The sequence below is a fragment of the Synchiropus splendidus genome, chromosome 9 (genome assembly GCF_027744825.2).
Source record: "Synchiropus splendidus isolate RoL2022-P1 chromosome 9, RoL_Sspl_1.0, whole genome shotgun sequence".
Taxonomy (NCBI): Eukaryota; Metazoa; Chordata; class Actinopteri; order Syngnathiformes; family Callionymidae; genus Synchiropus; species Synchiropus splendidus.
Window position 1 is genome coordinate 23,444,769 of NC_071342.1, and position 21,496 is coordinate 23,466,264.

Below are 21,496 nucleotides of genomic sequence, written 5' to 3' on the forward strand. Positions count from 1 at the left end.
TTTTTTCAATTAAATTGCATGGATTTATTCCCAACAACTTCTACAGTCAACTGTCACGTTTTCCTTACCGACACCGATTCCACTTTGTGTTCATGTGGAAGTGAGTTTCAGCCTCTCGGTGTCACTGTTTCATTATAATCGTCAGAGGTGAGCGCGTGATCTCGTTACACCTTTATCTTCTTTTGTTTGCTGCTCAAGCTCGACGGTTCTTCAGTGGCGGTGTAAGCGTCAGAGTGGGACGCCTCTCCCTCTTCTCATCGCTCCCCAGTAGTCCATTTGTTTTATTGTTGGTGAATGTTGTTTTGGAAAGGCCACACAGCTGTAGCTGTTTGCACACGGTTGCCGAGGCGACATGGCGTCCAGATGTTCCCACCGTCCATCACGATCAGAAGTCTTTATCCCAGCCTGACAGCTCATCCGGGGGCTCATCCGTGTCTGGAGGAAACAAGTCGAAGTGGCTGTGATCCGTCGGCCCCTTCAGCTGCACAGACACAGGCCACACCAACCGTCAGTCAGGATGCAACCTGTCGACCTCGACAGGATCTTGGAGACGTGACCAGCAGAATACAGCTTGAACATGTTGGAGATGAACTGTCATCGCAAAAGCGCTTCATGAGACGGTCCAGACTGAGCTCCAGCTGGACCCAGGTTAACTCCCTAAGAACTCTGCACTCCGGTTTCCTCTCACAGAGAGTGGTGAATGTAAAATCCAGCTTCACTGGGACTTCAAACAAGCGCTTGTGGAACGATCTGCAGCAGATGTGAGCAGCACCTGTCAGCAAAGATACCTCCTTACCTCCCTCCTGAGTGGTGAAGGAAGCTTGTGTCGCCTCAGCCCCTCCCAGTTGAAGCCCTGGAACCACCTTCAGAACAAGTCAGACGTTTGCCTCATCAGTTACACTCGTGCCAAAACAAGTTGGTGATGGTGAAGCTCTTACTTGTGCTTCTTGATGTCAATGATGCCGCTTTTCTGGTTCCCCAGCCGCTCCACTGGGTTTATTCTGAGACGTGAAACATAACTTTGATCACAATCTTTTCATCATCATCATCATCATCATCACAAGCGAATCTAGTTTTCCTTTTCTCCTGCATGTTCCACTGGCTCTGTGTAGTGTCCTTGGTCAGTAGATGTACATGTTCCTCCAGACTTCTCAAGTCTTCCTACAGGTTTTATATCTACTGGTTCTTCTCCTCTGACTCGTCGCCCTCTCCATGTTCTTCTTTTTTATAAGGTCTTATATTTCTTCTGCAATATTATTTTTCTATATAATAAATCTTATGGAGCCTCCAAACAGAGCAGTCAACCACAGAGTCAGCATCACGATCATCAGCATCGTCTCACCTGCAGAGCCTCCTGATCAGGTCATCTGGGTGCCTGCCGATCCTCTTGGGAAAGTCCACTTTCTCGATCCCATGGAGGACCATTGTGTAAATCTTGATGGGGTCTGAGCCTGAGAAGGGCGGACTGGACAGAACAAATTTAGGCTTAAATTCCCAGGGTCGAGCCAAGTGTCCCCACAAAGTACGATAAACAAGCCCCCCACACACACTTAACGTTACTATATCATCTACAGTTCCTTCAGATCATGGGTCATTGGTCCTAGCCACTCACTTCCCAGTCAGAAGCTCAAAGACGAGGATTCCCAAAGACCAGCAGTCGGCTCCAAAGTCGTGACCTTTGTTCAGAATGACCTCAGGGGCCACGTACTCTGGGGTTCCACAGAACGTCCAGGTCTTCTTCCCAACGCCGATCTTTTTCGCGAACCCAAAGTCAGTCTGGTGAGCAATGCAAGGTTAGTGCAGGATCCAGAATCCCGCCTCACGCAGACAGAGACACAATCCTATCTTCATCTGATCTTCATCTGACCCTGGTTCATGTAGCTGAGAAACTCTACGACGAGTCACGAGTCAGACTCTACCATCTTGACGTAGCCTTTGGCATCCAGCAGAAGGTTTTCTGGTTTGAGGTCTCGGTAGATGATTCCTAGTGAGTGGAGGTAGTCAAACGCCTCCAAGACGCAGCAGGTACAGAAGCGAGCTGTGGGCTCGGTGAAGTAGCTCCTGGAAGTCAAACTCAATCAGAACTTGGACGTTTGTGTCTTTGCGCTGACGTCTCACGCACATGTCCCGCAGCACAGTCCACAGCTCTCCTCCAAGGCAAACCTCCACCAGCATGTAGACAAACTTGTTGTCCAGAAACGTTCGGAAAAACCTGGAGTGATGTAGACAGTCGATCAGCCGATGTGTGAGAGAAGCGGTCGCTACCCACCTGTGATGTGATGTGGATGAGTTAGCCTTGCTCTAGTGTGGTGGGACCCCTCAGCTCTAGTGCTGTTTTCGTCAACAATGACGAAAATATTACGTTAACAACCCTTTTTTTCATGACGATAACATGACGACGACAAGATAAACATGGGTCCATGTTGACGATGACGACGTTTTTTTGTTGATGAGACGACATGAGAGGAAAATGTATGTAAATGCTCCGTAAGACACTAAAATATGTGACATTCAGTCAACATCTGTCTGGGTGGCTTCCAGAGATGCTCTCGTTTGAGTCTAGACCAGTGGCATAGTGTCAACCTGAGGGATTGTCAATATAAATTTGTACACATCCAGCATTTTCAAAAGGCTTTTACATTGAACTTATGATAACTTATGAAATTGTGTCTTCCACGGGACCAATGAGTTGGATTTTCTGAAACAATAAGGTATATTTCCTATATTTCCTGCCTTTCACTTTGAAATGGGCTTCGCTTTGGGTTTACTGTAATACTCGCATTAGATGAGCACTGTGGAATTGCAGAGTTTCGTTTTGGTGCGGGGCTTGACTCTGGTACGAAGCGCCTGTGTCATGCAGATGTGCAAATGCAAAATGTAGTTGTTTGTATGAATAAAATGTGACTAAAACTAGTAACTATTTTTGTCCAAAAGAATAGAACTAGGACTAAAACTGAAATGGCTGACATGAGTATTTGTACTTCCTGGGTTGGAAGCCTGACTGTGAGTCGGTGAGGCCATCGTCATGTTTGCACAGAGCCATTGTGCGGGTCTGACAGATGTGTGTCCAGTGCAAGGCCTTGACTGCATGGCAACGCCACACTGGAGCAACTGTTTCTGGGGTGCATGTGGTGTCACTGACAGCAAACCAGAGAGAGGTTTGGTATCTCAAACTTGAACGGCGCGGCCTGTCTCACGCTCGCCCTGACAGTTGTATCGTGGTCCTGCAGTGTTTCTGTCAGAGAGACTTTGTTGAGCAGCACTTCTCTCCACCATGTTCCTTCTGAGTGTTCAGAGCTCAGAAGGAACATGTGAGCTGAGTGTTAGGTGTGCAGGAGCATTTCAGTCTCAAACTGGTTCTTGCTTCGTTCAGTGACTTAAGAAACTGCACCTTTGTTTACCCTCCATCCTTCACCATCCAATATGAGGTCAGCATGCATGAGTCACCTGATGATGAAGGGAGAGCTGGTGTGCTGGAGGATGTTCTTCTCAGAGTAGATGTGCTCCTGCTGTCTGGTGTCGACCACATGCTTCTTCTTGATACATTTCAGGGCGAAAGTGACGTCTTCATCTCGCAGCTTCACCTTTAACAGTGTGAGGTCAGCAGTTTCACTGGGAATCTGACGACTTCTGACATCAGAGCCCTCTTCCCTACTACTGTACTTGAACTGAACGTGACCTGAAAGCATCATCTCACCAGTTCCACTCGTCCAAACCCGCCCATGCCAAGTGTGGCAATGACCTCCAGGCTCTTGAAAGGCTGGTGATGTGGGATGAGAGCGATCTTCTCCTGGAGTCTCCTCAACTCTCGACCCTCCGTCGAGTCTGCATGAGGGGAGACCGTTCTGAGAGAGAGAGAGACCGCGTGTGGGTTCGAGCAGGCCAAAACCACTTCACTGTTTCAGCATCGTCTGTCCAATCGCAGAGGATCCAGGATCAAATCTTCGTTCCCAAGTCTTGTCATACTCATCACCAGTGACGGGTTGATGAGGCATCACGAAACAGTAATGCAGGGCTGATGTAACAGTGTCCTTATTTTCAGAGGCCACTAGATGGGGATTTTGGTTCAGAAATGCTGTGGTATTTCATTGCAATAGCTGTTCAAATCCCAACATTATACAATAGACAGTGCCATCTGGTGGCCTCTTAAGTCAGGACACTGATTCATGAAACCTCATCTACCCTTCACTACTCATTGCTAACAGTGAATACAACAAATAAATGAAGGGTCCCTTTTTCTAATGACACGGATGAAGATTACTTACTCCACAGATCAGTTGGTGAGTTCCACCTTTTTTTTCTCTTTGATATCAAAGGAAGGAACAGCCGCAATAATATTATTTACATTTATATACTGTTGATTCCAAGTGGCCCAGGACTTATCTGGGCTCCAGGCTCCGAGTGAGAGCCAGGCCCGTGACATTTACAAGCGGGCTTGTCCAAACATTTGGAGAGTGTCGTCCCTGTGATTCATGCAGGCGACTCTGCTGCTGGTCCGGTCACAATAGCCGCTGCTAACCCCAGCGGGTGCAACACTTACAAGGCGTTCCTCTTCTTGTCGCTCCTGGAAAGCTGCTTCACATATTCCTTGAGGTGCAGCTGCAGCTCTTCATAAGTTCCCACCATCTGGTTGAAGTTCCTAAGATGTAAGAGAACATGCTTTAGAGCAGGGGTCACGACCTTCATGACTCCAAGGGCGTTGAGTGACCTGACACGCACATTCAGAAATCACCATATATAATGGAGGATAAATGATATTCCTCTCAAATACTTGTCTCATCGCTGAGTTTTCACAATAATGAAAAAAAAGAAAAAAACATAATAAGATGGTTATTACATGACAATTTAAATTATTATAATTTGTTTTTAACAGCTGGTGGGCTTCTCTTGGTGGGCACCATGTTGGTGACCCCCGGGTTTAGAGGTTTTGCAGTCACATACTGAAATTCAACTGAAACTACAATGTCCATGTCTGTACAGTGTGAGGTTAAAGATGTTCAAAACATTTGACCCTGCTACTCACTCTCGATCCACCACAAGACACTGCGTGTTGCTCTCACTGCAGACGATGTTGGCCGAGCGAACGTCCTCGCTGGAGTGGAAACAAAAGTGAAACTAGCAGGTGACACCGCCAGGGGGAGCAGCGAGAGGACCTCTGACCTGATGAGCGCTTTCTCTCCGAAGTAGTCTCCCACTCCTAACGACTTAATGTGCTGAGGTTCAGCGAAGCCCTCGGTGCTCTGGGTGACCATCACCTTCAGAGGAGACAGTCGCCAACTTGTGTCATGAAGAGATCTTCAGCACAAACGTGACGCCGCTGGAGACTGACCCCGCCCTTGGCAATGATGAAGAAAGTGTTGCCCTCCTCTCCTTCTCGAATGATGTACTCTCCTTCGTCAAAATACTCCTGAGCAACAAGAATCGGTTGTGTTCATTCCGTATTCATTATAGTGCCAGTCATCTGAAGAGGGGTGGAGACTCACAACTTCTAGACAATCCACGATCTTCGCCAGTTTCTCTTCAGGCAGCTGCTGCAGCAGAGACACGCTGCAGAGACACAAAGCTCGGTACTGACCAGGTGAGAAAGTCAGACGTGTTTTACTTCACTATGACTATTGTTATCTGATGCCTATATTGCCACTGTGTGACATGATAAATATTATAAACATTTTTCATTTGGGGGGAGGTAGTTTGTCTAAAAATGAAAAATAATAAAATTAATAAATAAAAAGGAAGAAAAAATGTCACTATATTTCACATTCGACAATAATTAAAAAGTCAAAAAAGAAAGCTTGTGGATGGTTACAATCTAGAGTAGAGCGGATCGTTCAGTATGAGGAGGTGGAAAGTTGCACCACCTCATATGACACCGATCACCCATGCTCCAATGGCAATATCAGAGGGAATTTGTTGGTCTATTGTTTCCTTGTTGATGCGGAGTGTTGCCATTCTTGGGTGATGGAGTCAACTGGAGAATTGATAAGTAGAAAGCTCTGTGATCTTGTGCATCCTCTTCTTGCTCTCAGCTCCTGAATAAGCCAGAGAAAGGATGCCACCAAGAAGCCTGTATGGAGTCTCTATAGCAGGTACTGAAACTACTGTAGCAGTTGGTCCAAAGTCAGGTCGTCTACAAGAGGTGAGTGGTCAAACAAGCGGGTCCGGGATCAGGTCTCAGTCTAACTCAGTAAATCTGAATCATCTGAAAGACCTCTTGTGCCAGCACCAGTACAGCTACGATTTACACCAAGAGCTGATTCCTGAAAGTGAAGACTCCAAACACAAGCCACCTGCTTTGTCAGACATTGTGATGATGATGGCCACATCCAACGGAGGTGTTTTGACATGGCAACAGCACCGCAGTAGTTACTGATCTGCATGTTTTGATGTGATGAGTTGCTCGGCTCTTTGGGCAATATTTTCACAGATTTAGCAAATATTTGTTCCTTTTGAAATACTAAACTTTAATGTTATGTCCCATTGTTTATCCTCTGTAGGTGTTAAAACTAAATGCTGAATCTAAATATGAAATCTAAATCGCTGGGCACCTGACAGAATATCAGCATGTGACTGTGACTCTGCTCACAAGGCTGGTGAAGTCACAACAACACGTTTGCTTCTACCTTCTTAAGAAGTTGAAGTACTCCTGATAGGTGGCTTGTGTGGTCTGCATCATGATGGTCTGGAAGGACTGGCGGTCCAGGGCCCAGATGTGACATTGTGTCAGCGCTGTTGAGCAGCAAAAAGCAACATGTGGATCGGTCCTGCAGAGAGTTGTGCAGCACAGCTCGTGTTGTCTCTCTTGCTGACCTTTCACAGTGGCTGTTCTCTGACAGTTGTACAGTATCGCTAGTTCACCGAACGCCGTCTCTGGGCGCATGTCACCCAAGAGCTTCCCGTTCTGAGTCACCTCCAGCAGGCCGTCTGGAGGTCAGGACCAAAAGCAGCCATTTATTCAATGAGATCTTCACTAAACAGTGCAGTTCTTCAAACCAGGAAGTTCATCAAATACAAACCAGACTGGGATGAACCTGCTGTGAACCCACTGAGGCATGAGACATGTGAATACCTGCTAATACGTAGAGGTAGTTCCCAGCTTGACCCTCCTGGATGACCAGCTGACCCATACTGTACTGTTTCATGTACATACAGTCCACCATCTCCTTCAAGTGCTGGGGCTCCAGCCTCTTCAGGAAATCATTCTTCAGTATAGCCTTATTGATCAGCTGCTTGGTGCTTGGACACAAAAACAGGAAACAAACGTTGTCATCTTACAAAGCACCTTTGGGTTGTGAGTGTTGTCTGCGGGGAGGGCAGATCTGCTGCTTTCATTTGTCCTGGTCTCATTCTCCACGCTCAAACTGCTCACTGTGTTTTTTGAGTTGGTCTCACGCGCACTGTACTGTACTGTCCCCTTTATTATAGGTCCCTCCGTTTTTTACTTTGTTACGCTGTCAGTAATCGCTTCAGGTCTGGTTACTTAGCAACCATAACATGGAGCTAATGTCGTCTCCTTAAACCAACAAATCACGTCTTCTTGTGAGAACTAAGGATCAAAACCACCTGAGTGAAGGAAGGTGAAGACAAATCTGCAGATCATGGTGGTGGCCAGACCCAGGAACACACACTGCATCAGGCTCTACATGCTAGTTTAGGGAGGCCACTGGCTACATGCTAGCTTAGTCCAGCTCCTAGCTACTTGCTAACTTAGTCCAGCTACTGGCTACATGCTATCTTAGTCCAGCTACTAGCTACATGCTAGCTTAGTCCAGCTACTAGCTACATGCTAACTTAGTCCAGCTCCTAGCTGCATGCTAGCTTAGTCCAGCTACTGGCTACATGCTATCTTAGTCCAGCTACTAGCTACATGCTCGCTTCATCCAGCTACTAGCTGCATGCAAGCTTAGTCCAGCTACTTTCTACATGCTAGTTTAGTTCAGCTACTGGCTACATGCTAGTTGAATCCAGTTACTAGCTACACACTAGCTTAGTCTAGCTGTTAACCCCATTAGGTGGTGGAGTCCCACATAGAGAGATTCCAGTTCCTCTCCAGCCGTCGGACCAAGCTGTTTACATGCATTTTAAAAGCCAGAACTTAGCTGGACTAACACAATACTATATTATATATTATTTTCTGAGCCGCCATGTAACAGTAGTCAATGCAGTGACCAATGAGTCAGCTTCACTTTTACTAGCAAACAGGTGTGTTTATTGGTTACTGGTGACTGTTGAAGCCATAACGCAGTTGCAACAAAGTTACAGTGCATAGTGTGAATGGCATGGCGACTCAGGAACGTCCTACAGCGGCCATATTTATAGTTTTTGTTTTTCCAGCGATGCTGCCGTGTATGGACTTTCCCTAATAAAAGGTATGTGAAATGTGACAACTGATAACAGGGCTCCTTCATTTCTGAGGAGCCAGCGTTGGACACCTTTAAGACCTCAAGATAGAATGGAGAGAGCTTTTCCCCACCGTCCTCAGTCCCCGTCTCCTGGCTACTGATTAGATTCTTGCCTTGAGCGCCATCTATTCATCAGATGAGAGCTTGTGATTAGCACATCACACGGCCGATGCGGTGAGCCGCTCCCGTCTGACCGAGCTTGAGGAGTTGGCAGCACGTGATCAGTAATTGAAGACTGTCATCAAGAGGGTCCTGAATTAAGAGGCGACGGCCTGCCGTTCTGCTGCCATTATCTCAGGCCAGGGCTGCTGAGCCGCTGCTTGCTCTCACCGAACAACTCTTTAGAGCAGGGGTGGCAACCAGCCAGAGGCTGAGAGCCACGTTTCTTTATTGTGATGCTGAAAAGAGCCACTTGCTACAAACATGTCAGGCTGTGAGGCTTCACCTGAACAGCTGGTCACGTGACTTAGCGGCAGTATAGCGGTTAAAGCTCATCCCTGTTTGTCACTAGGTTGCTGGTTCGCATCCAAACTATGTCTCTTGTGCATGTATTTTTAAAATTCATACATTTTACAGGATCCTCTTGGAAATACCAAGCGGTACAGATAGAAGATACACGTTTTTTCCGGATGTAGTAGAAATCTTTGGCAATGTTTTCACAGGTTTAGTAAATGTTTGTTACATTTGAGACACTACACTTAAATGTTATGTCCCATTGTTTTATCTCTGTAAGTGTTAAAACTAAATGCTAAATGTAAATCCAAATCTGAGATCTCAGTTTAAAGGATTTAGACACCCCTTTCCTCCAAGTAGAGCTTTAGACGCCCCCTTCTGCTCCTCAGCTCCTCTGACCACCCGTCAGGCTCGCTACTGAAAGTCTGTGATTTTGAAATGCTTACCTGTGATGCCCGCTGCGGAGGACTTGTAGTGCAGCTTGCACACCTGCTGCAATGTCGCCTTCCAGTTGTTGCTGCGTAGCCATTTCCAAATCACAGACTTATGCTAGCGAGTTAAATCTCCACTTAGAGGAAAGGGGCGCGACTCACATCGCCATTGAATGGGGCTTGGCGCACGTGCAGCGAGACGCAATGGTTCCGTTTCAAAGTTAAATGCGATTCAAACAATATCTTGAAATTTTGCTGGAATAGCTCTTAGTTTTCCGAGCAATTTCTGTGAAGAGCTGCATGACACTGGGCAAAGAGCCGTGGGTTGGCCAGGTCTGCATTAGATTAACTGAAGAAAAACTCAGTTACGTTTGAATTGAACTGAGAATATCAGCAGACACTGATGGGAATCTGTGCTGTGAGCCCTGTGCACATGCTGAGGGAGAGGAGCACGGGGAGGACACTCACCATGAATCTTTGTGGACAGCTTTTGGAACTGGGTCGGCTCGGAACCCCCCACAGAAGTTTTCCGAGGTGGGCTCTGCTGAAACCCCCTCCTTGGCGTGGAGCCGTCGGTGGACCTCCACAGCCACCCTGTGGAAGCGACTGGGGCCTTGGTTGATGACACTGAAGCGCCGGTGGCACGGTGCCGGCGGAGAGCGGCCCAGGCTGCTGTTGTAGCCAATAGCATCCTGCAGCTTGTCGACCTGGGAGGCTTTGGCGTCCAGTTCACTTTGAAGATGCAGCAGCTGAAGCTGTTGGGCTTTCAACTTCAGGTCTCGCTGAGACAACTCGGCCTCGAGATGTGCGATTCTTAACCTGTAGACCAGAGATGATGAACGACAACGACTGTGCAAGACGTCTGACTTCAGTCACCAAGAACCTGTTACAAAATCACAGTCTAAATTTGAAAACGTGACTCATCCGATCCATCAGATCTGACAGTCGCACCACTGCATCCAGCGGGATCAAATCAAATTACAACCACAGCGAGTGCAATGTTTTCCCAACAGATGGCGCGACCATGCGTGTCATGCTTGTCAATGAGCTGTGAGGCTGTGTCCCATGTCTCCCCCTAACGCTAGCACTTAACACTAGCACTTGGTTGTGAGCGCCCTCCACGATGAAGCTCCCTCCGACAACCAAGTGAAGTGACTGACGTCCCTCAGAATTGGGACAACACTTGATGACCTCACGCGTAAAGACATCGTGTCATTGACTGCCGTGCTGTGTTTGGGCGAAGCCTACGTTGCGGTGATAGATGTGTTAGTGGTATGAGGATGCTAACATTAGCCTGGATGCTAGCCCACTTTGTTCAGAAGAAATCCAAACCTACTGTTGAACATCCATGTTGTATTGTTCATGTTGTGGGACACGGTGGAGCATTTGGCTCGCTGACGTGTGACACCAGAGAAAGTCAACAAAGGGAAGAGTCGTCCTGGCTACTAACATGTCCCTGTTGTCCTGTCCAACATTGTTTTGGAATAAAGTCCTTTGGTCTCCTGGACATCTCTCCACACTTCATATTTCCACCTGGTTTCAAGTCAGCTCCGGAGCTCCCTGGGGATCATTTGAAGTGGTGAACGGTGAGTACCCTCGGTCTGAGGGGTATTGGGACACACTACACATGACGCGTGAGGCACAGAGCCCAGGGTCAGGGTCAAAAACCAGTGTTAGGGTGAGAAATGGGACACAGCTTAAAACTGTCAGAGGTCTAAGAGGTTTTGAACCAAAATTGAGTCCCACTTAAAAATGAGTGCAAATGTTGATGTTACGGACGCATCGGAAATCAAACCAAAGAAGTTTTCTGAATGACAAAAGTTGGATTCACATTGAAGATCTTTGAAGTATTTTTACCTGTGTGTACTTACATAGTCATATGCTGCGTGTACATAGGTACCTAAATAGGTTTTTTTTCCTTTCCTCGTCTGTGTATACAGTACACTGGTCGTCACTTCCCCTGAATGTGAAGTGAGTAGCTACCAGAGGTGGCCACAAGCTTCTGACACAGACGTGTGACTTTGACCTGGTGATGCTGACCCTCCAGGTGCTTGCATGATGTGTTGTTGTGCTCACTAAGATGACAACTCGCTGAAAAAGCGTCTTACATCAGGGCAATTTCATGAGGGGAGCAGGTTTGAAGTAATGGCCAAGCATTTACTCCCCACAGACGCAGCAAGACTGAGGAAACACTTCTCTGAATGCAGGTCTGATGATCTGTGACTAAGATTAAATTCCCACTGAAATATCATTTCAACCTTCTACTTGGTCCCATTCTTAAGCTCATAAGGGCAAAGTCATATTGCAAGCACGCTGACATCGCACATTTAAAAGTCAGGTACATTATTGTGTCGGACTCTGACGTTAGGATATCTGGGTCCCGGCCGGGTGGGTGGGTGAGGACCGCACTCTTCTCAGCCCGGGGTGCTTTTATGGAGCCGTTGCCCATGACCTGGTCACCATGGAAACTGTGAAGCTTCCTGCTAAAACGTTCCAAAGACATGACATGGAGGAGAGTTTGTCAGTGCTGTGTGAGCAGAAGTATCATCACAGCTGTCATAACTGACTGAAAAATACCCGCCACTGCTCAGAGATACTGTTCAAACAGAAACAAAACCATCTCACTCAGATTTCACGCAGCGCAGTGGACCTACCTTCTGTGTATCCACGCAGAGTTCCAGCTGCTCACAGACGTCCTAGGTCCCACAGCTCAAGCTCTCCAACCCTGATCTAAGAAGGGGAGGGGCCTGACCAAGTCCAAGTGTCTGGCAACCCCTGGTGGTCTGTCAGCACCACAGCACATCACTGAACTCTCCGGCAGACACGGACACACACACACACACACACACTCACAACAATGTGTTTGTTTTCTTTATTTATTATTTCATCAAGTGGCTAAACATCAAAGTGTTTTCTCGATCTGTGATGACAGCTGCCGTGTCTGCATAAAAAAGTCAAAGTACAAATGTTATTTTTGAAACAAATAAAATGTCATTTTAACTCCAGTTCTCTGGATAGATAAATAAACATGTACATGTGCAGGTTCCTCGTCCAACTAAACCTCTACGATCAAACAGCTGTGGTTACAGAAACACATCTGAGAGATGGAAAACCAAATCAAATGGTTACACAAACGCATGCACGTCCTTGTAATGCCCAGTCGTCCGTTCCAAAGCAAGTGACACTACAAAGACTCATCACCAACACCATCTGCAAAACTGACCGCGGCAGCAACCTCACTGGTCACCAACAGGTCAGTCTGTAAAATCTGGTGGGTGCAGAGGTTCTGGCCAGGGATGTGATGAAGTGAGTCGGCCAGGAGTGAAACATTGCAAATCAAACAGGAGGACAGAAAGGAAAACTCCTCTATTTTAATCCAAAACGTCTGACATCCACATCTCTCTCATAGAAATAAACTATACAACCAAAGTCAACAAGAACGACAGTTGTCGCAGTGTGGCGTGATTGACTGAGGGGTTACTCAGTCAGAGGTCGGTCAGGTGAGTCCTGGCTGTGCACCAGAGGGATCCACTTGTATCGGTGACATCCATGGTTGAACTCATAGGCCAGAGTAGGAATGGTCACTCGGGTCTGATTCAGCCATCTTACATTTTTCAGTGTACAAAACTGGGAAAAAATGTGGGTGTTTCTATCACCTCCTTCTGATACATAGTTGTTTTGCAGGTCAGGTTGACTTAGGATCAACTGAATACCTTGCTTACTCATCCCAGACTGCCACCTCTAATCCAAGCCACAGCACATTGGCTCATTGAAAAAATCCCGAGGCTGACCACTAAAGGAACCTGGGCCAAAGCGCAATTGTGCTTAGTCGACAGTCCTGTAGAAAATGCATTTTCATTTGTGAAAATATTTAGCTACTGACACTCAACTATTTTGATATGTTATTTGCAGAAACAAAATGCAGAAAGTGCATCTGTTTAAAACTGTCCCCAGAAAGGGCTGGGCATTATGGCAAAATATATGAGGATTTGTTTGTTTTAAACGATTTTATCACAGTCTCACATGTGCTTTTTAGACTGATGATTCTTTGTCTCTTCACATTTTGGAACAAATTTGTTTGGTTCTGCAATTTGTTTTTAGCCCACTAAGCAAAACTTGTCAATAAATGTCTCAATGTTATAAAGTTGTCGATAAAGTTTTGAAGTGAGACACGTCAGGTTAGCCGTTAGCTCAGTTAGCTCTGCGGTGCAGACAGTCTTAGGCGTTGCGGCTCCGACAAGGATCCCTCCCTCCCTCCCTCCATGGTTCTGAGATGAAAGTGTGTGGTCAAGTTAGAGGCGCATCAGGTTTGAAAACAGCTGGAAGTTGCACATGTGAGCGGCTTCTTGGCTGTGAGTGTGTGGGAAGAGCAGCACCAAGTGCGGCTCAGCAGCTAGTGATGGACGAAGCAACGCATCAAAAGAATGTGACAGAATCCACGTGATCTCCTCACGTTGGTAGATCTTCAACACGTTCTAGTTGTTCATGATTTAATGCCATCATATCGACCACCTCTGACACCTGACACTCTCTCTCAGCACACCAGTTGAAAAACACAGCTGTAATAAATATTTCGACTTGACCACGATGTGGCATCCTGTGTTGGTAGAGGATCACGCGACAAAAGTCAAAGAGAAAGTGGGCTCCAACACGGAAACAAAAGCAAGAAGGTCTGCGCCCAGACTTACCATAATGCTGGAAAAGCCCAGTCAGTGTTCAGGAGGCAGCTGTCAGTACGTCATAAGGAATGTGTCTCTTTACGCTTGACTATTGAAGGTTTGAGTGTTTAACATGATAGTCATGAATCATTGGACTGAAACATCGGCTGAAATCCTTCCTCGTCAAATCAATGCGATCGTTGAACATTCAAGAGAATATTTGTTGAACTGACACACGGACAACAGTGTCTGTAAAGTCTACAGAAGGAAAAAAAAATCAAGCTGCTCTCAAGTCCAGCCACACGAGGCTGCTCACCCAGTCCCAATAATAAACATGGAGCAGTTTAACTCTGTACAAAAACATTCAACATATTCACACTGCCCCACTGACCTGCATACTTTACCACCTATGTACAAAGACTGAATCCCATTATACATACACAAGCCTCGGCCTCATATGGTACAATAATTACAACTCCACGTCCCTCAAACACAGCATCTGCAGTGTGATCCGCCTGAAGACTTCTCCAGCACACACAATGTTATATCGGGATTTTGGAAAAGGCAGTGAATGAGTAACTCAAGAAGGAATCATCGAGAGGGTCTCCTCTACTTTGACGCGGCGGTAGCTAGTGACGTCAACGGTCAGTCGGCTCACCGCGTCCACCGGAGTGTCCGTCAATACTGGCCCTGGAAGCCTCCTCGAGTGATGCTGGCTTGGCGAAACGCTCCAGGTTTGAAAAGGAAAAATAAAGATCTCTTCTCCCGAGCTCGGCTAGTTGGGGGTGTGCGCTGGCTGGACCTCTCCCTCGCGGCCTTAGCTACTTCTTAGCCAGTTGGAACGGATGCTGCCCCTTCAAATGTGCAAGTGAGATCCAGTTAACAGAGCCAAGTCAAGTTCAAGTCACGTCACAAGCTTGTTAGAGCGTGTTACTTCTGTCACTCAACTCAGTCACAAGCAGGATACATCGCGCGCGTGAGATTGTAAATGTTGGGGTTGGACACAATAAAAAAATGGAATTAAACCAAGGTTTTATCATTAATTACTATTACTAAATAATCATTATTGTATTACTAATGAAATAACTTCGGTGTTGTAAAAAGTGCTACATGAATACAGCTTTATTATTTTCATTGTTGCTCAGAACGTTTCCATCCTGAACTTTTTGTTATGACATGACATCATATATGTGGTGGACCTGGAATTGTTGTGTTGAAAAATAAGTGACAAAGTGAAAATGAAGCGTGTTGTTTGATTTCAGGTTGTTTACTCAGGGTTGGCATGTGGTTAACAAACAACAATAACAAAGGCTCATGGTTATCTGGACTGGTGATTCAGAGCTGCCGATATTAAAGGTCGACTGAGACGCCGACTGTGGCGAGCAGAAAGCATCATCCTCAGCAAAGCTGCGGTCGGTCCCTCCTCTCAGCAGCCAGTCAGGTGGCGTCATGAGCCGAGTTCGGGGCAGACGACGCACAGAGATCTGACAGGGACCACGTCAGGCAGAAGTGTGTCGCACTGCCTTTGCGGGAGGTTCAGGGTTAAAGCAGAAAAGCTGCTTCGCACGGCGCTAAGATTTGTTCTTGGACGACTTCTCCTCTTGGTGAGGTGTAAAATAAATGTATTTCAATACCATTTAGTGAAGCATCAGTGAGCTGGTGAGGGAGGCAAAGTTAAGGCACGTTTCCTATTCAATTAATGGGAGGCTACAGAGGGCGCTGTTTCAATAAACAACATCAACAGTCTCTGGACTATGACAGTCCACAGAGGAGGGACTCTACTTTCACTTTCCAACCTCAAGATGGCAGGTTAAAGTGAAATCTTATAGCTCAGCTCCTTTTCAGTCTGTAGGTTTATCCTAGGGAGAAATGACTGCCAGATTTAGAAACAATTTAAGGAAACTGAAAGTGCCCCTTAGCTTAGTGCTGACATCTATCTATCTGTTGAACTAGACCGCGTCACCGGTAGCAGGTTTACAGAGTAGGAGGAGCCTCTTGTTGTCTAGCAAAAATCCTTCAGCGGCTCAAGTCTGGTCTCGGTCAGTTCATTCAAGACAGCGCAACAGGGGCAGAGGCCAACGCTTCAACTTTCCAGCTGCACAAAAAAAGCGCAGCATGGTCGCAGACAGGACACGGTACAATAAGTTAGTCAGCATTATTCAGTTTACATAATGCACAAATATCATGCACATGTTGCCACGACTCATAATCCTCTTCAGTATCCATTAATGCGCCGATATAAAAATACAATACATAAAATAAACATCTGTACAAAACGTGTTTTCAGGACATCTTCATCGTCTTCCATGAGTAGCAGAATAAGGAGAAATTACAAAAATAAATATCCTATATACAATCACAAAAGCCATTCCAAAGTTAACGTCACTGCAAAGAGAAAGCAAATGACAACAGTTAGTTCACAGCACGTCGTCGACTGTTAGCCCACGCTGCGCGCCATGCTAGCAGACTTACTTTGTTCCAACATCCTGGTACAGGGAGGCCGTCGTCGCCCTGCGGGGGGAGAGACAGCCAGTCACACACAGGTCCTCACAACTCCACTCTTCTGGAGGCAAGTGCTTCTTCATGTTTAGTGAGCCGAGACCGAGACCTTGAGGGAGCAAGACCAGGAGCGAGACCAAAATGCAATCTCTCTCTCCAACTGAAAAATAGATCCTTAGATACACGTAGCTAGATTTACTTCAAACAAGCCAATTGCTGTATGTAATACAAATGTATTTCTCATTGTTGCCTGCCTGCTAGAATGTCTTGATACTAGCTAATGATAGCTAGCTAATACTAATGATACTAGCATGAAACGTTCAAGAACAAACACGACAGGTATTTATCGTTCACATTAGTTCTTGTTTACATTCTTGCTAGCTAGCTAACCAGTAGTGCTGTGACCATACAGGGACCATGAGCAAGACCAAAACCAAACTGAATATAAACAGGGAAAAAGAAACAGTCGAACTGAAACGCTTTCACTAGAACCAGCTGGTAGTTCTGTATTCATTTTGGTCTCGGCTCGGTCTTGGGTTCACCTGCCACATTGGTCTTGGTCTCTGTAAGCTCTGGTCTCAACACGGTCTTGAACAGTCCAGAGTCCAAATGCAGAGAATGACCATGGAAAAGTGGTCTTGAGAGCGAGGCTGATCTTCAGGACAGCACTAGTTTGACCGCTGGTGTGTGTGTGTGTTGTGAGCCACACATTTATCTGATCTAGAATAGGCTGTTTGGGCCACGTTGGATTGACCCGTTTGGAGCTCTTGTGACTGCAGAAGCACTGATCTGACCATTGCCTCCAGAAGTTTTCAATACAGTTCAACAGGTCTGCATTTTCCAACAATGACAGCCACACAAGTGATCGATGCACACAGAAGCCTGTTTCGTTTTGTTGTTTTAGAGAACCTTACTGGGATAAATAGACAAGCAATTTCAGACTCACTATTCCTGCTTGGAATATTCAGGCTTTATAGCTTCTACACTAACAACACATGAAACAAACGCCGGTCTCAAATCTCATGCAGCACTTTTGTCTTATTTCTATTTCCAGAATAACGTTCTCAGGCGAGCTGTGGGTTTCTGTGTAGCCGTGAACACTGAACACTGTCCTCTGTAGTGAGCTACAGTGTCTCTCTCGCGCGAGACTCTCCAGAGATGAAGTGATGGATGGATTACCTTCTTGAAGCAGTGGAAAACTGATGCTAGTCCATGGAAGAACTGGGATGAATTATTCAGATTAGTCACCGCCCTTCACCCCTCCCTCATTTTCAAATAACTGAACAGAATATTAATAAACTTACAAGTCCACTGACAAGCTTTGTATCGACGTCCCTGAGGGGCCCGTTTTCTCCAAAATTGAAGATATAAATCAGAGGTAGGCAGTTCAATTTCCTAAAGGGCCACATTATAAACTGTGACTGTTATGAGGGGCCTTCATGCCAAAAGAAAGGTGGCGATGACTACGAAATGTGACAGAAAAAAATCTTAAGTAACACGGACGAAATGAACCGTAAAAGATTCAATGGAAGCAAGGTCATTAAGAAGTGCATATATGGTATGAACCCTATAAAAATCATTCTATTTGAATTGCAATCATGATAAAACTATAGTTTTCTTTCAACTAATTCTGAGGAAAATACTAAAACGACAAAACAAAAAGAAGAAATAAAAATTTAGTCATGAATGTGTTGTATTTGCTGTTGAACCAATACTGGCAAAAATACTGTGAGAATACAGGGGTTGGACAAAATAATGGAAACACCTTCAAGCTTCAGCTTGAAGGTGTTTCCATTATTTTGCCCAACCCCGAGCATAATTTGACTTAAGTAATCTTCAAATAAGTACAAAAAAATCCTGTCTAGAAGAGAAATCAAGTTGAACCTGAAAAATAAAATTACATAATGAGAGCAAACCAAAGTCTGGCCTTCCTGGAATACACTGCTGTACTGAGGTACTGGTTGAATAAAGCTTGGATTGGCTCAGTTGGAATCGTAGAATAAAACACATTTTAGCAAAGCCTTATTTTCTAATGATTCCAAATATACATTTCTTTTTCTAAGATAGTGGTTTTGGCAGCGCGGCGGCCGACGGTCGCCTGGTTAGTCACCAGCTTGACTGCGGCTGGTGTGCGCGCACATGTCAGCGACGTGGTTAGTCCAGGCTTCTTTCATGCAGACAGAGGGAAAGAGAGAGCACCATACCACAGGGCAAGGGGCATCCAGCCCATCCAGGCCCGGCAGGCCCGGTTCACCTTTCTCCCCTTTAAAGCCTCGGAATCCCTGTTTGTGAAATCAGTGGTTTAAGAACCAGACCTCCGCTGCCGAGCGGCGCTCCATCGCCACGTCCAGGACGAGGAATTCTCACTCCTCAAAGTCAGCGGTCACCAAGTCATGCGGGTGACCACCAACCGGACAGGAACCCAACGACCACCACTGTCACAGTTTGTCATCGAATGTCTTCAGAGCTAAGGCTGTGCCACCGACGTCTCCCGGCGGGAAGAATTTGCTTTGGCCAAACTAAGGTGACCGGATGGCAAATGGGTTCCTGTCAGACTGGTCCCTGTAGGGAAAAAGGTTCCTCGCGGAAAGTTCTGTTCTACAGAACCGGACCTTCCTTGAGGGTCATCAGAAGCACAGAGTAGCAGAGGCAACAGGAAGCAGACCAGCGCTTCTTCCTGTCGACTCTGGGCTGCACATGAGACTACCAACATACCAACGGGCAGGGGGCATCTAATCCAGGTGCTCCTTGGTCTCCCTTATCCCCTTTGGCCCCCCTGTTGCCTTTCTTGCCCCTCTCTCCCTGCAAACAACAGCGTGTTAACCAAGACCCACTCCAGGCCTCCCGCAGCTGCACGTGACCGGTATGTGATGTGTGCATGGCTCTAGACTACGTGTCGTCAGGACCAGAGAAAGCTAGTTCATCTAGTAGTTTCCCCTCAAACAGATGTTTAGCTGCACTTGGTGTTAATCCATTAATAAAATGGAGAACTGAGAGGAGGGAGGTGAGAGAGCAGCAGGTGAGGGGTGCAGCACCTTGGTGAGCAGGTGGACAGTTACACTCTCGGTTCAGGTTTCCGTCGCTTGAAGAATTTCTCTAACTCATTATTTTTCTTTATTGAATTTCAGTGCTTTTCAACTGGCGTGCTGTGCTGTTGCTTAGAAAAACTTAAAAGTACCCTAGAAAATAAAAGCAGTACAAAAATGCACTACAAAATGTAAAGAGATAAATATTCTCTGTTGTTATGAAGCTGAATCAAAGAATTCCCCAAACTAGAATAATATCATACAAAACAGATTGTGATTAAATCGAAACAGTTATTTAAAATAAATGATTCGTGATATATTTTGCCATATTGCCCACCCCTTTCTGGGGACATGTTTGAACAAAAGCCTTTCCTGCTACTAGTTTCTACAAACAGCATGTAAAATATAGAAATGTAAAATAGCGAGACAGTTGCTTCAATTTTTCAAATATGAAAACGGACTTTCAACGGGGGCCGAGGTTCCTTCGGTGGTGATTTTTTTCAGAGCCGTGGCGTAAAAAAGGTTGAAAAACACTGACTTATTCAATAATAAAGCGCTATTCCACTTAGTAGCCACTAGAGGGCGCTCATAGAAAAGCTGGCACAGGGAGTTGGAGGCGCACAGATGCAGAGCTGCCGCAACTGAATATGCAAAACAAACTCTCGTGTTACCTCGCTCCAACGGTAATGCATGTTTGAAAAGCCACTGACTAACATGTCAAGTCAATCCGCAGGTGCCGTGACGCGTGGTTGTGGGCTGGCAGGTTTCAGGCGACAGCTGTGGTCTCCATCAGCGCCAATCAGAGTTTCGCAGCTCTGTAGGTTCCTCTGGATTTGGATGAACGAACCAATACTTTTTTTTTGCTTCCACTTTGGGTCAAGACACTAGTTAGAGATAGAACATCTGATCCTCATGTTCATTTTGCTGAAACTAAAAAAGAGATGAAAAAGTATTGTGATGTCCTACAATTTAAAACCGTTGATAATGTAAGTAAACTAAAGTAAGGTGGAACTCTGATATGACAGTAACAGGTAACACGGATAAATCATGTGAAGTAAGTTTCAATAAGCTGCCCAGCCCTGGTGACGTCATATAAATAATGTTTGCGGTTGGTAGGGTTTTCAGAAGAGACACCTGCTGACCAAGGTCTGGAAGCGAGAGGTGATGAAAGGGAGGGATCAGAATGTGATTCATGTTCTCTGAGAGCAGTGTTCTCCAGCTCCTGTCAATATGCTGCCATCCTCTGTCAGTTTTCGGAAGCAGGATTCCGTCCGCCCAGTTCAGGCAAGACATCAGAATCAGCTGATGGATGTAACTGGCTATTGACTACGTTGACATGAACAGCAGAAATCTGACTTTAATCTCTCAGCAGTGAAATAACTGGGGGGCCGCCAGAGGGGCGCTGGCCGGAGCAGTGAAGGGTTTTCGCTACTCATCATTGGTCTTTTTGCTCATCTGGTGTCAGAGATTTGCCTCGGTGACCTGTTGGTAAATCCACTTAAGGTCAATGAAAACACTTGTTTAAACTAAAACACTAGCACCACATTAAGTCCAACCTGAAGTGGATATTATGTTGGCTTCAAATACCACAAGTTTGGTGGCATTTGAGGAGATAAGTCCATCACCTCAAATGTGCATCGCACCGTAAACAAGGTGCTCATATCCTCGGAAGATGAAAAGCAGATTGTGGGCGATTATCTCTGTCCCCTAGAACAAAAGGTATGGTGGCCATAAATGTAACTATTAGCATTATGCAGTGTTTTCTATACATCTCACTACAGAGAGTGGGTGCCCTGTGGGGGCCACACCCCTGCCCCGTCACTGAAGACACGGTCACTTCCGTCCCTTCAAATGCTTCAATTTTCACTAGGATTTGACAGATGCTCTCGCACGGGGGGTTCTGTTGGGACCGGTTCTGAAATCGTCCTAAGACAAAAATGATTTACTATGCTTTATCCATGGACAGGACTCTTAACCACTGTATGTGAACGGACTGAGGGAGGAAACCAGAGAAACCGGCACAAGTTGAG

General features: G+C 46.0%; 2 protein-coding genes across 8 annotated transcripts in view; both read right to left on the reverse strand.

Moving 5' to 3' along the window:
• Nucleotides 1-52: 52 nt before the first annotated feature.
• On the reverse strand, nt 53-12,002 carry LOC128764755 (cGMP-dependent protein kinase 2). Of its 2 annotated transcripts, XM_053874849.1 has the most exons (20): nt 11,938-12,002; nt 11,647-11,763; nt 9,752-10,102; nt 7,067-7,233; nt 6,808-6,921; nt 6,621-6,726; nt 5,484-5,547; nt 5,330-5,407; nt 5,161-5,255; nt 5,024-5,092; nt 4,541-4,639; nt 3,698-3,845; nt 3,448-3,584; nt 2,123-2,212; nt 1,920-2,061; nt 1,613-1,776; nt 1,343-1,465; nt 939-1,001; nt 797-863; nt 53-481 (listed from the first exon to the last, which is right to left on the reverse strand). In XM_053874849.1, exons 2-20 carry the CDS (start codon nt 11,730-11,732, stop codon nt 386-388), a joined length of 2,259 nt encoding a protein of 752 aa, XP_053730824.1. In that variant the 5' UTR covers nt 11,733-11,763; nt 11,938-12,002; the 3' UTR covers nt 53-385. The 2 variants fall into 2 exon arrangements, with proteins under 2 accessions (XP_053730824.1, XP_053730825.1); XM_053874850.1 differs by lacking the exons at nt 7,067-7,233; nt 9,752-10,102; nt 11,647-11,763; nt 11,938-12,002 and adding an exon at nt 7,280-7,680.
• Nucleotides 12,003-15,189: 3,187 nt separating this feature from the next.
• Nucleotides 15,190-21,496, reverse strand: part of col13a1 (collagen, type XIII, alpha 1) — a 69,119-nt gene continuing 62,812 nt past the window's right edge. For 5 of the 6 annotated variants that reach the window (XM_053874692.1, XM_053874691.1, XM_053874694.1 and 2 more), the window contains 3 exons: nt 19,156-19,242; nt 16,414-16,452; nt 15,190-16,326 (listed from right to left, as the gene is read on the reverse strand). In XM_053874692.1, the coding sequence (XP_053730667.1) occupies nt 16,324-16,326; nt 16,414-16,452; nt 19,156-19,242 (129 nt within the window). In that variant the 3' untranslated portion in view covers nt 15,190-16,323. Of the gene's footprint in view, nt 16,327-16,413; nt 16,453-18,644; nt 19,243-21,496 lie in introns of all 6 variants that reach the window. The other variant, XR_008415784.1, reaches the window with a different exon arrangement.